This window comes from Artibeus jamaicensis, unplaced genomic scaffold (assembly GCF_021234435.1).
Source record: "Artibeus jamaicensis isolate MK-2021 breed Jamaican fruit bat unplaced genomic scaffold, CSHL_Jam_final scaffold_847, whole genome shotgun sequence".
NCBI classification, from domain to species: Eukaryota; Metazoa; Chordata; class Mammalia; order Chiroptera; family Phyllostomidae; genus Artibeus; species Artibeus jamaicensis.
In genome coordinates, this window is record NW_026522057.1 from 2,935,234 (window position 1) to 2,949,743 (window position 14,510).

The 14,510-nt window shown below is 47.1% G+C and overlaps 2 protein-coding genes across 2 annotated transcripts; one reads left to right on the forward strand and one right to left on the reverse strand.

The window, feature by feature from the left end:
* Positions 1–511: 511 nt before the first annotated feature.
* CFAP144 (cilia and flagella associated protein 144) lies at positions 512–9,609 on the reverse strand. The gene is made up of 4 exons (XM_037149831.2): positions 9,442–9,609; positions 7,432–7,491; positions 3,565–3,668; positions 512–675 (listed from the first exon to the last, which is right to left on the reverse strand). Exons 1-4 carry the CDS (start codon positions 9,572–9,574, stop codon positions 565–567), a joined length of 408 nt encoding a protein of 135 aa, XP_037005726.1. The 5' UTR covers positions 9,575–9,609; the 3' UTR covers positions 512–564.
* A 238-nt stretch (positions 9,610–9,847) lies between these two features.
* Positions 9,848–14,264, forward strand: LOC119052450 (spermine synthase-like). The gene has a single exon (XM_037149743.2). It carries the CDS (start codon positions 10,056–10,058, stop codon positions 11,151–11,153), a length of 1,098 nt encoding a protein of 365 aa, XP_037005638.2. The 5' UTR covers positions 9,848–10,055; the 3' UTR covers positions 11,154–14,264.
* Positions 14,265–14,510: the final 246 nt, after the last annotated feature.

Consider the following 14,510-nt stretch of genomic DNA (forward strand, 5'->3'; position numbering starts at 1 on the left):
AATTTCCCGGAACCCTGGACTCTTCCTGTTTCACGGGAGAATAACCCTCCAGTGTGGGAGATGTTAAATGCCTGGGCGCTGGTGCGTGGAGTGGGCCTCCCTGCAGACTCCCTACCGACGTCCACTTCATTTCCCCGTTTCACACCCCATTCTGTCTAAGGGCCCAGTGACAATTGGGACCTGGGCTCTATGCCGAGAGGTGTCCCACTGAGCCTGCATTTGGTGGCTTCTTACACCCTCTTTCACTAGCTTTCCATCTTCGAAATGTCTTCAGTTTTCTTGGTTGCTAACGATTCTCTCCCAGTTTGTGTGGGTTCATACCATCCGTATCCCTTTACTTCCTTTACTGGGGCCTGGGAAGGCAGAGCAGACACTGTGTACAGTGAGTTTGCCATCTCTAACTGGCCTTGGACTAATCTGGAAGATGAAGGATTTGGTCCAGTGGGCAAGGGCAGAGAGGAGAAACAGGAGACTCTGGATAGGTGAGTTTAGGCTTTCAAGTATCTTTATCTGGGCAGCACACACTCTGGGCATTAAAGACGGGCAGAGATCACTGCTGGCAAACTACTTGTGGCGATCATCTTCACCCAAGCTCCACAGTTTAGCCTTGTACAGACTGATGTCAGTGTAGACCTTGAAGTGGTTCAGCCTGCGGTCGGCATGTTCTGGGTTGACCTAGATGGGAGAACGTAAGTCAGAAAGCAGCCTGTGGGGAAGGGAAAGACCTGGGTTAGAAGTCAATGGACCTGGACTTGAATTAGGCCCCACTGTGCTGGTGCACAATCCTTGGTTCTTTTCCTGGCCAAACCCAGTTTATGAAATGAAGATAACATTGAGATTGCAAAAGCTGCAGGACTGGATGAGAATATCCTGTGCAAAGCTTCTGCCCTTCCCTTTCCACTGCCTAAGTTCAAGGCCTCTGGACTCTTTCCCCCACTGGAACATGAGCTCCTGGAGGACAGGTCCTGTCTGGGTTAGTTCCTGCTTATTCTTGCACCTCGAACAGTAGGCAGCAGGCACTAGGAACTCTGTACATATCTACAAATGAATGAATGAATGTTGAAGTGACACAGAGAACTGAGTAAGAGTAAGAATTCTGACACATAAATCTTACAGAAACTCCACTGTGCTATCAACCTAAAGGACACGGTTCAGCTCACGTGGAGACCAGAGGCTGAGCATATTTGTTGAGTGTGGCTTCCCCGGTGATCTATTACTGGGGTTGTGCAGCCTGAGGTCCTGCCAGGGAGCCAGGAGCCCTAAGTGACGTTGGGGCTGATGGAGCCTTTTCTGCTTTCAAGCACAAGTTGCTGTTTGCACCACAACTGGATGTCAGGGGATTGGGGTACCTTCTTACCGTGCCACCAGTGCCACCTAGCGGCAACGTCCCCAGTTTATAACGATGCACATGCTTAGCTCATTTGCAGACCCTTCACGACTCCGTGATGGAGAAGTGCTGTGAGGCCCGAGCAGTCAGTTAACTGCAAAGCCTGGGGGGAGGGGTGTGTCGGGCAGGGCAGCGCCGGCCTGGGCAGTCACACTAGTCCTTCCTGTCACGGCTTGGTGAGGCTGGTGTCCCACCTGCAGCCTTTGCACATGCGCACTCTGTACCCGTGGGACTCAGGCCTTTCTCGTTAAGAAAATGAAGAACAATGACCTAAATGACTGTGCTCTGTAATAGTTTTATAAGTTGCCAAATGATCTACCTTGGGTGACTTTTAAATCACCCTCCCATTCTTCCCTTCACAACCCTCCGTTCCTCCGTCGTAAGTGAACCCCCCCGCCCCGTGCACACACGCGGCCCTATTTCCCTTTGAGCATCTGTCTCTTCCCCGGCCGGCCGTCTGCCGGCGGTCTGCCGGGCCTGGCTGTCCTGCACTCCCCGTCCCGGACTCGGACCCCTGGGAACGTGGTGGGGCTCCCACTGGAACCCCCGCCCTGTCTCCCGCAGCCTCCTCCCTCCAAAGCCATGCCCCGGGTCTGAGGAGGGGCTGTTGCAAATGCGCAACTATTAGCTCTCCCCCCACCGGTAGAAGTGACTTACGAGACACTTTACTGGGTGTCCACACGGTCGCCCAGTGGCAGAGCCAGGGCCCCAGCCTGAGTTGTAGAAGTGGCGGGAAGGCCAGGTGCCCACAGTAGAAATAAGAGGTCAGGGGTGGGGGGGTGTGCACTGCATAATCACGCAGGGGGCAAGGACAACAGGGTACAAGCCGAGGGGCTGGGGAGGCACCTGGTGGTCCTGGGGGGTCAGTGCCCTCCTTTCTGTTCTTCACTGACAGCACAGTAGCGTGCATCCATTGGGCACTTACTAGGTGCTAGGTACGACCCTAGCAAATTATATACGTTTTTGGTTAATCCTCACAACAAACATTGACGTTTTTATCCCCATTTAACAGTATGTAAGTGGAGATTTCCAGTTTCAGTTTACACAGGTAGAAAGTAGTGGACCTGGGATTTGAACCCAGGCTGTCTGGCTCCAAGCCACCAGGTTACACTGAAACCCTGAACTGAGCTATAACAGCAGAAGGCACATGGCACTGCAGAAGCTCAGGGCGCAGTGCCCAGCTCGGCCTGCTAGGGAGTGGGAGGTATCAGTCCCTTAATGGGACTTTCTGGGAGAGGTTTCTCCTGAGCCGTCTTGAAGAATGAGTAGGACTCCCCCAAGGAGTAGTGGTCTGGGGTGCAGAGCAGAGCGCGTGCAGACACAGCGTGTGCAAGAGCCCGGCGCCTCTGAGGCCAGGAAGGAAGTTCTGGCACAGCTTCGGAGCAGCGCCTGCAACGTCGGATCACCCGCACAACACACACATGCACCAAAAGCCAGGTGCTTAAAACACACAACATTTAGGGGGCAATGCAGGAGAAAAGTTCGTTGTTTTTGTAAAGATGTTTGTAAACCTCCTGAGGAAGGCACAGACCCCAGAAACCATAATGGAGAAAATTGGCACGCTGGCTAGTTACACATTAAAACCGGCTATGTAATGAAAAACACAAGCAGAGTTAAAAGACAAGAGTGTCAGAAAGTTCTGCAAGATGTCTCTTTAAAAGTCTACGTTTTCCCCCAGTAACAGAAGCCCTACATCACTCAGGGTGCTGATGTGCTAAGGCTCCTTGTAGGTAGTGGGGATCTTCCAAACCAAATGAGGTAAGGACTGTTCCTATCATTCCCACTCTACAGGAAAGGGGAAAACTTAGAAATGTCTTAACATGTCTTAACATCTCGACATGGCAAAGACCAGCCTACGGGTTACCAGTAAAACAAATCCCGGCAGTCCGTCTTCAGCTGCCTTTCTCTTAACCCACACTGGCACGGTACTCACCATGTGGCAGGCTCTGCCTTCCACCTTGCAAAGCCTACCTCGTTTATTCCTCCTGACCTTATGAGACACGAGCTGTAATATCTCCAGCCCACACCCAGAAAAGGGAGTCATTACATAGCCCGGTCACTTATCCAATGTCACAGGGTCCGTAAGTGGTAACCAGAGTTCAACACCAAGCACCTGGTCTATCTTGGCCCCCACCTCTGCTGCCTCTGTGCTTCCTAAGTAAAGGAGACACACTTACCAAGGGCTCTGAGAACCATCCGATTTCTTGGCTTTCAGTCTGTGTCTCCGAGTATTTCTTCCTGGGTCCCTGGGCAGCATGGTGAATAAGATTCAGAAATTTGTCTGGAGGATGGGGCATGAGTTACAGAGAGTCAGTCTTGGGGAACAACCTGTGGCCCTGTGCTCTTTTTAGTCTGTACGCTTTCTTTCTTGAAAGAGGCAGAGCACCTGGGCTCAGAGGCTTGCTTAGGCCTCACGCCTCATGCCAAGGGTGTCTGCTTCCTTCACTCATTTTTCAACAAATACATTGTTCAGCACGAACTGTGCCAGGCATTGTTCTGGGCTCTGGAGGTAGAGTAGAATGAGATCCACATGGTCCCTGCTCTGCTGGAGCTCCCAGTCTAGGAGGAGGGACAGGGGATAATGTACAAGTGCACAAGCAAACCCAATGGTGGCAGAGAGCGATGCGAACTGGGAAGAAGGGCGTAGTCACAGGGGCACACAGAGGTCAGCTGGCCACATCCCACTCGATCGTGAGAGGAGGGCTCTCTGGATGCCAAGCAGGAGCCGGCCCTGAGGAGGAGGCGGAGGAAAAGTGCACCACTGCTGGCAGTGAGAGCGAAGGCCTGAGGCACGAGTGAGTCTGGACCATGCAGCTGTGGCCCAAAGAGTGAGGAGGAGGGCTGTCAAATCCTTCTGCACTGAAATAAGTCTGCCTGCCTGTACCAGGTATATCGGTGGCTCCACAGCTTAAGGACTTAAAGAATTTTCATTTCTAATTTCTACCTTGTCAAGTCTCAATTTGAGAGGCAGTTGGCCATCGGGAAGAACCTGGGGTTTGTAGTGTGACATTCCTGGATCTTCCATTACTAGCTTGTCAAGGAATTTAACTTCTCTGGCCTCACTTTGCTCATCTGTAAAATGGGCTGAAAATATCCACCTCAGCAAGGTGACTTAGAATGGACTGAAGGAGTGTGAATAAAGGGCCTGGCATCAGCCGAGCATATCCTTAGCATAAGGGAGCTAGTAATGAACTCCTGCCTGGCTTTCAACACCTCACCGCCTGTTATTTTTCTTATTGCTACAAGTCCCCAGCTCCTATCCTTTACTCCAGCCAGGCTAGTGTCTTGACTGCATATAAGAGCCATACTTTTTTTTATTACACTCTTTCAATTAGTTCATTTACTTGTCTGTCTCCACTCTGTTATGTGATCATTGGTGCTCCTCCCTCGTCACACCTCCCACTCCATCCTCCTATATGTCCTACATCCTTCCTCCACTGTCTTCTACTCTAAGAAAGCAGAGGGAAGGAGAACAGCTTTCCAGGAGGGATTAGGCTTTCCATCCAATATTCATTCCTCTTCCCTCATTCCCACACATGGCCGACGTCCACCTGTATTACTGTAGCCCTGCCAAAGTGCTCACAGTTCTAGGGCCATGGTGGTGCCTCTCATTTCTTTTATTTTCATTTTTAATATATTTTATTGATTATGGTATTACAGTTGTCCCATTTTCCCCCTTCATTCCCCTCCACCCTGCACACCCTCTCCCACCTACATTCCCCCCTTTAGTTCATGTCCATGTGTCATACTTATAAGTTCTTTAGCTACTACATTTTCCATACTATTCTTACCCTCCCCCTGTCTATTTTCTACTTACCATCTATGCTACTTATTCTCTGTACTTTTTCCCTCTCTCTCCTCCATTTCTGTGGTTCAGTTCCTGTTCTAATTGTTTGCTATCTTTATCTGCCCTTCCATTCTAAATAAAAGCTTTGCTGGGTAGAGCAATCTTGGATGTAGGTCCTTGCCTTTCATGACTTGGAATACTACTTTCCAGCTCCTTCTTGCCTGTAAGGTCTCTTTTGAGAAATCCGCTGACAGTCTGATGGGAACTCCTTTGTAGGTGACTGTCCCCTTATCTCTTGCTGCTTCTACAATTCTCTCCTTCATTTTAATCTTGGCTAATGTAATGATGTTGTGCCTTGGTGTGTTCCTTCTTGGGTTCACCTTCTTTGGGACTCTCTGTGCTTCCTGGATTTCTTGGAAGTTTATTTCCTTTGCCAGATTGGAGAAGTTCTCCTTCATTATTTGTTCAAATAAGTTTTCCACTTGTTGTGATTCCTCTTCCCCTTCTGGTAGCCCTATAGTTCAGATGTTGGAACGTTTAAAGATGTCCTGGAGGTTCCTAAGCCTCTCCTCATTTTTTTGAATTCTTGTTTCTTCATTCTTTTCTGATTGGATGTTTCTTTCTTCTTTCTGGTTCACTCCATTGATTTGAATCCCAGTTTCCTTCCCATCACTATTGGTTCCCTGTACATTTTCCTTTATTTCACTTAGCATAGCCTTCAGTTTTTCATCTAATTTGTGACCAAATTCAACCAATTCTGTGAGCATCCTGATCACCAGTGTTTTGAACTGTGCATCTGATAGGTTGCCTATCTTTTTGTTGCTTAGTTGTATTTTTTCTGGAGCTTTGATCTGTTCTTTCATTTGGGCCATTTTTTTTGTCTTGATATGATGTTATGTAGTGAGGGGCAGAGCCTTAGGTGTTCACCAGGGTGGGGCAACCCAGTCACTGCATGTGATGTGGTATTTGGGGTAGGGTTCCAAGAGGGAACAATGGTGCTTGCTCCACTCTCTGCCAGATTTCAGTCACTTCTGCCTCTTCTCCCAAGTAAACTGGGCCCTTCTGGTGCTGGTTCCCAGGTGGGTGGGTTTGTGTACATTCTAGGACCCTGTGGGTCTCTCCAACAAACTCTTCTGTGAAGCTGGGAATCTCTCCTGGCATCTCAACCCCCACAGGCATTTTTAATTGGTGTTTTGAGGCTTTATTTACCCACGCTGGGGCCCTGGGTTGTGCGGTCTGTCTCACTTCCCAGTTTTGCCTGGTTTATCTGTGCACAAATGTGGAACTTCCCGGTCTGCCAGCCGCCTTGTGCACCATGCCCATCCACAATCTTCTACCTTGCTGGGTTCACCCCACGCCCAGGGTCCACCAGCCACCGCTTTGCCCCGAGCACTCTCCACCCAACTCCGCCCCTTCTACTGGTCTGGATGAGCGTGTCTACTTTAACTGCTTGGTTGTCAGACTTCCATACAGTTCAATTTTCTGTCAGTACTGGTTGTTTTTGCTTCTAAACTGTTGTTGTCTTATTTTACTTGTGTGAGGAGGCACAGTGGGTCTACCTATGCCTCCATCTTGGCTGGAAGTCTCATTTCTGTGTCCTTCCATATAACTTGGAAGGTCCTTCCACCCCCTCCTTTAAGACGACTTCCCCAAACTCCACAGCCTGACTTAGGTATGTGTTTTCTATGCTATTGCCACTCCGGTCCTAGTCTCTAATTTATTGTCTGTCTTCTTCACTATGATATGAGATCCCCCCCCCCGCCCCATTGCAGAGTACTATTGCATAGTGACTACCACTAAGCAATAATGAAAACAATTATATTAACCTACATTTTCTGATCATCATGTACCAGATACTGTTCTAGGCACAGGAAACATTTTGTTTAATCTTCACAAGAATCCTTAGAGATAAGCTCGGGGAGGTATAAAAACTTACCCAAATGACATAATTAATGAGAGGCAGAACCAGGACGGGAACTAAGTGTGATTCCAAAACTTGTCCTTATAACAGCCAATGTTTGATGAACAAATGATTACAATGTTCAGGTCATCAGAAACATTTGTGTTGGCTTGAAAGTTAGACTGGGAGTGTGGTAGAATATGTCAGCCTCTTGTAAGCTTAGTTAGCATGAGTCCAGTTTTCAGATGATCAAAGCAGAGGGCTGCGTTTTGCCCCAAGGTGGGACTACCCTGCGGCTGTGCAGCCAGCTGCCTCTCTTTGTTCTATCTCAGTGGTGTCTCAAGCCCCAGGACTTACCATCTGCAGGCTCTTCCATGTTATCATGCCAAGACATGGGCTTTCTGGCGATTGTGTGAACTAGAGCAAAGATAGTATCACAAGTTCGTGTTAGAACATTAATTCCTTACCCTCTCTAAGACCCACCTTAGGCCAGTCACCCATTTAGTATTTTCTCAGTGTCTGTCACATGTCAGATATTGTCCTGGGCACTAGGGAAAAAGGCCCTCAAGGGTCTCACAGTCTAGAATGTCACTGTCCAGTTTGGTGGCTATCAGCCACATGTGGCTACTTGACTTTGAATACTTAAATACAATAAAAAATCAATTCTTAAGTGACACTAGGAGCATTTCAAGTGCCCAAGAGCACATTTTGGGCAGCACACATATAGTATAATTTCATCATTGCAGAATGTTTTCTTGGACAGCCTTGGTGTTCAGGGATGCAGACACACCAGTCAGTCAAACAAGGTTAGACAGACAGTGATCTGTACCCAGGAAGCTACATGATAACAGAGGTACAGAATCCACAGACACTCACTTAGCTTGTAATTACAGGTGCACTGTAGACAGGGCTGTAAACAGAGAAGGCTCCCACACTCCCTGAGCTTCCATTCCATTTGCGGTGACTGACAATATACAGCTACATAATTCCAGGCAAATACAAGTGAGATGCAGAACAACAGAGTAGGTCCCGAGGGTCAAGAATTGATGGTGGAGTGGGAGTGGGAGATACATGAGAGCAGAGTCCTGCATAAAGTGAGGGCTTGTGCTGGGTGAGGATATGGAAAGAACCTGAGAGTGACCCTGTGAGTTTGGGAAACATGTAAAAGGCCAGGGCAATTCAAGAGGAATAAGCGAGGCAGAGACTGGTAGGAAATGGGCAGAGGCCAGAAGGAACCAGTGAGGATGGGGGGTGAGGATGGGAGTGATGGGGGTGAAGCTCCGTGGGCGGGCGGCAGAGCCAGACCCATTGGGGTCCACAAATCTGCTCAGAAGCTGTGAGGATTCTGCAGAGGGATGGCAGGATCAAATTTGCCTTTTAGCATACCTCTAGCCCCCAGTATAAGGGTTAGGGGTGGGGTGGTACTTGGAGGAAAAGAGCAGTTAAGAGCCCACCAGATCAATCCAGGCAGAAGTAAGGAGAGCTCTACTGAGGACTGGGGGTGAGCATGAACAGAAAGGCAGACTCAGGCACTATTAAGAGGGAAGAATTAAGTGAGGAGAGGCAGAGATGCCTTCACACACGTGATGGTGTGTTTCACCGAGGTAGGAACATGGGAAGGGGCAGGTGAGAGAAATGTTAACCTGAGGACTTACTTAGATGTGTAGAGTGAGAGACACAGTGATTGAGGATGACTCCTAGGCTTCTAACTTGGGAGAATAAATGGCTGTGGTGACTTTGGCAAAGACAGGATATTCTGGAGTAGCAGCAGGTGGGAGGGGAGGTGGGATGTGTCTAGTTTTGGAACTGGTGAGTTTGAGACAGCCATGGATTGTCCAGGGGAAGAGAGGCCTGGGGGGCGTTTGGTCATATGGGTTTGGGGCTCCATTTAAGCCTCAGTGGCATTCAGGGGGAGTTGATGTGAGGGTACCAGTGAAACCACCCGAGGGATGTGCAAAATGAGGAGTGGAAGGTAAGGCCGTTTTATCAGGTGGACACTATGGGCCCTGAGTCTACTACCCCTGAACTTTCCAAAGGTCTAAGACAATTTAGAAGTCTGAAAAATAACCCCAAACTTTTTTCATTAAAGACAAACAAAATCACAGGCAAAACAAAATACATAAACCCCTGCCCAATGCAATTATTTCAAAGGCAAAATTATAAAAAGACTTCCTTACAACTTCCTTACAACAGAAACATTTTACCGCGGCCAAATATCTCTAACATATCTGATGCGATGTGGGGTGAGACGCACCCCGCCTCCTGGGTTCCCTAAAATTCCTGAAGTCTAGGCATGTGGGTGAGGTCAGAGAAGGCCCCTCTTGCTGTGCTCCAGCCCGCACCCCCCTGACCCGTGGAGCCCCTCACCCTTGCGCTGGGGATTCACATGATACTGCGTGTAGAGTTGCTGGGTGCGTAGCTCTTTGAGGTACAATTCCCGCAAGATCTGGTTCTGATGCACCTCATCTGGCACCACCTTTTCCTTTTGGTGTCCAGCCATGGCCTTGGCCAGGCTGAGTCCGACCCAGCTTCCTCTCACTGCCTTTGCGACTCCGGAGGAAGGCGGGGCAGCCGGAGGTCTTTAGACTTAGACACTCCTGGCTGTCTCCAGGCAACAGCGTCCTAGGTTACCCTACTCCCTCAGCAATCACTCAGGCCAACCACGCCTACAATTTTATTCCAAGCTCCGCCCCCTTGGAGTGCTGGCTTCACGTTCCGCCGCTTCTGTGGACGTAGCCTGGTTACTAGGACCGCCCCTGGATACTGCCGGAAAAGGACTGGCTGTGCAGTGACCCACCGTGGCGGTAATGGGCGTATGATTGGACCTCATCCGGGTCCGTCATTTATTGCAAAAGATTTTGAAGAGGTCAGAAACCTCTCCTACTTTGGGCAGTCCCCGCCGGCCGCCAACTAGGCGGCAGCAAGGTACCCTGACTCTCGCTGCCGCCCCTGTCGGGCCCGGACCAGGACTGAGCCTCGCTATGGCCGCTGCGCGGCAAGGCACGTTGGACTTCATGCTCGGAGCCCAAGCTGACTGCGAGGCCATTTTGAAAAGCCTCCGCTCGGTTTTCCAGGAGCTGGGGATGGCGGAGTCGCTGCACACCTGGCAGGATCATGGCTGTTTAGCGACCTACCTCAACAAAAACGGCAGCTTTGCCAACTTGAGAATTTACCCGCATGGCTTGGTGTCACTGGACGTTCAGAGTTACAACAACACTGCGCAAGCCAAAGAAGTTGACAGTCTTTTGAACAAAATAGAAGAAAGAGTGAAAGAACTGAGTCAGGACAGTCCTGCGCGGGTGAAGCGACTGCCACCCATAGTTCGAGGAGGGGCCATCGACAGATACTGGCCCACTGCTGATGGCCGCCTGGTTGAGTACGACATAGATGAAGTGGTATGTGATGAAGAGTCGCCTTATCAGAATATTAAAATTCTGCACTCGAAGCAGTATGGAAATATGCTCATCCTAAATGGGGATGTTAATCTGGCGGAGAGTGATTGGGCCTATACTCGGGCTATCATGGGTAGCGGCAAAGAGGATTATACTGGCAAAGACGTATTGATCCTGGGAGGCGGAGACGGAGGCATATTATGTGAAATAGTGAAACTGAAGCCAAGGATGGCCACGATGGTAGAGATTGACCACATGGTGATTGATGGATGTAAGAAATACATGCGAAAAACGTGTGGCGACGTCTTAGACAATCTTACAGGAGACTGCCATCAGGTTCTCATAGACGACTGTGTTCCAGTACTGAAGAGGTACGCCAAAGAAGGCAAGCAGTTTGATTATGTGATTAATGATTTGACAGCTGTTCCAATCTCCACATCTCTGGAAGAAGATTCCACATGGGAATTTCTCAGACTGATTCTTGACCTTTCAATGAGAGTACTGAAGCAGGATGGAAAATATTTTACACAGGGTAACTGTGTCAATTTGACAGAAGCCCTTTCACTCTACGAACAACAGCTCGGGTGCCTCTATTGCCCTGTGGAATTCTCGAAGGAAGTCGTCTGCGTCCCTTCATACATGGAGTTGTGGGTATTTTACACTGTTTGGAAGAAAGCTCAGCCTTGAAGCTCAACATGCCCTCATCCTGTGTGCTGCAAATGGTCTTCCTGACCTTTGTGTGCTGCCCATGACATTGAATTGAGTCAGGCAATTGATGGTGAATCTCTTCAAGTTTTATTTTTTTAATCATTACTTTCAATTTAAAAAAGCAAATGGAAAATGTATATTTTGATGAGCTAGGGGGCTATTTGTTGGTGGTTTTTTTTTGAAAGACAGCTGGGAGAAGGCTGCTAAATGCACACTGAACCCCTGTATGGTGATTTTGTTACTTTTAAAAAATGTGTGGGCTTTTCTTGTTTTTTTGTTTTGTTAGACTTTGAGTTTGATTGTTTGGGGGAGTGAACATGTTTTGTTCTGGGGGGAAATTCTCAATGATGTTTCTTTCCTCAAAAAGTTTACTTAGATATTAGCAATGCTTTGATTAAAATTACAAATGAGAAAAAATATGAAAGAAACCTCTCTTGCCTTAAAGCAAATACCCAGAATCAAACCTTCTATGTCTGTTTCACAAAACAGCAGGGGTCTCATAGCTGAGAAGGCATTCGGCCCAGGTCATCCATGTGATAATGTAGACAAAATAATCCTTTCCTAATTTGAGTAACTGGGGGGCTTTATAGTTTTTTTTAAATTTTAATTGTGATAAAATATACAAAGTTCTGCCTTCTGAACCATTCTGAAGTACATATTTCAGTAGCGTTAAGTGTATTTACATTGTACGAGACCAATCTTCAGAATTTTTTCATACCCATTAAACAATAACTCCCCATTTCCCCTACTGCCAGCTTCTGGCATCCATTATTTTACTTTCTCTGTTCCGAATTTGACCACTCTAGATACCTTATATAATATAGTTTCTTTTAAAAGAACCCAAAATAGGCCTAGCACAAAGAAAGGAGCCACCCCTGGTTTTAAAATTAAGGACCTAAACACTGACTCCAAAGCCTGTGTTCTTCCCACTGTGTCTCTCTTCTTTCCTCCCTCGAGGCACTCAGTCCTTCACGACTGTGTACCAGGATGTGCTTAGGTCTGGGGGACGCAGTGTTGAACATGTCAATTATGTGAACATATGTGCCCAGACCACAATTTCCTGAGCCCGGCAAGCGACTTCGTGACTCCTTACTTTAGCTCCTGCCCTTTGGCCTGGAAGGCTCGTTCCTGCATTGTCTACCTGGGGAACACCTACCCAGTGTTTATAATGAGCTCACATGCACTCATCTTTCAAAAACCTTATTGGACTCTATTGCCAGTTTTTCTTTGTGCCTATGCTCTACCCCAAATCTGCAATTTTAGAATGCTTTTACTAATTTGTTTATATCTAAGTTACTTGAGAACAACAACTCTGTCTGGTCCACCTCTGTATTATTAGTACCTGGCACGATACAGATGTGGATGTTTGGTAAATGTTTGCTGCTGACTGGATGTCCAACCCACTGGCACCGTGATTTTCTTCTTACATCATTACAGATTTTATCACATGCTGACTGAGCTGGAGATGCGCCTTTGTTAACTTGCCATTGTGAGCCATGCCTGGGTCCCTTTTCCTAGTGAGGCTCAAAAAGCCTCCTGAAGTCTTCACTACCTTCCTAAGACTGAGTTGTCATTCTGCTAAGGAGCTACACTGTAAAGCTCTGGGACAACTGGCAAGACTGTTTGCCCCAGGCACACTGACATTTTTTCAGCCTGTGCTCAGTGGTGTAGCCCTTCCTCCACACAGGGCCGGGGCTCAGAATGAAGAGGGGTTGAAATTGCTGTAGCTTCACCTCTACCTGAGCTCCACATTCTTATGGTTTCCTGATATGGAGCCCTGATATAGGGCAAGCCATCCCAGTGACTCGGGCTAGCTTCTGTTTACTTTGGGTCATTCCAGGCCATCAGTGTGCTTCTAAACTCAGACTGTGTATTGAGAAATACTGAAGAGCTGAAAAACGTAATTGTCCTGGTCCTTTATCTCACTCATCTGGTGTGTGAGGTTACAGATATTTCTTGAAGTTTCTGGCTTACCTTTCATTTAGGATCAGATGCCGAGACCCAGATAATAGGGAGAAATCAACTAGGAAATAAAATACTCACTTTCGTGACAAACTGAATTATGTAGGAATTAACCTGATGGAATGCATGAAACTTTTATGACTAAAAAAATTAGTACAATTTCATAACACGAAAATATCTTAATAAATGAAATAAACATTGTGTCCTGGTGAGACAACTATGTGACAGAATCACACACTAGATGTATCAGAGCAATAAGGCAGACCTTTAGAAACAATGTTGACTGAATAAACTAGAAAAGGCTAAAGTTTCTAATGTAATACTATTCATTGAAACTAGAAACAAACCAATCTATATGGTACAAGACTAGTTCTGCATGGTATAGAGTTAATGTCCGTTTGGGTGAGGAGATTAGGATGGTACAATATAGGGTGAAGATATAAAGTAAGATTTTTACTTCTAGCCACAGCAGAGGAACTGGGACTAAGTTTGACCTCCTGCTATGAACAGCTGGACAAAGTACACAAAACAATTCTTTTCAGACACTGGATGATAAGATGTGATCTCCACAATTGCCCTTAATTTCTGCCTGGAGACACTTTCTGAGATGAGCAGGAAAGGGAAACCCAAGCTGAGCCAGGAAATTTGCCTTGTTGGGAGAACACAGATGGAAACAGATTGAGGTCCATGGAGTGTGAGGCACTGGAAATTCGTAGAGCAGTAAACTGGAGAACAGGAGGAGAAGGGGGAGGGGAGTGGAGGGGAGAGGAAGAAGGAGAAGGGAAATTTATAGCTTTAAATACCGGTATTAGAAAAGAATCAAAGTACGATATTGGTGGATGAGGCTCCTATCTTAGGAATCTGGAAAAAAGAAGAACAAAACAATAAATATTAAGAAGTAGAAGAAAAATAATAAAGATAAGAGTAGAAGTCAATTATATGAAAAATAGGCAAGCAATAGAGAAAACCAAAAAAGTAAAAAACTGATTTTTTGAGCCCTGGCTGGTGTGGCTCAGAGGATTGAGTGCCCATCTGAGAAATAAAGGGTTGGTGGTTCAATTCCAGGGCATGTGCCTGGGCTGTGGGCCAGGTCCCCAGCGAGAGGCAACTGCACATTGATGTTTCTCTCTCTCTTCCTCCCTTTGCCTCTCTCTAAAAATAATAAAATCTTTTTTAAGAATGCAAAAACTGTTTTTTTGAAAATATTGACAACATGGATAAACTTATAGCTAGGCTAAGGAAAAAAGACACAAAGGACTATCTTAAAGAATAAAAAATGGGACATCACTATACATCATACAGACTTTAAATGAACAGTAAGGATATACTATGAAGAATTTCATCAATAAGTTTGACAACTTAGACAAAATGGGT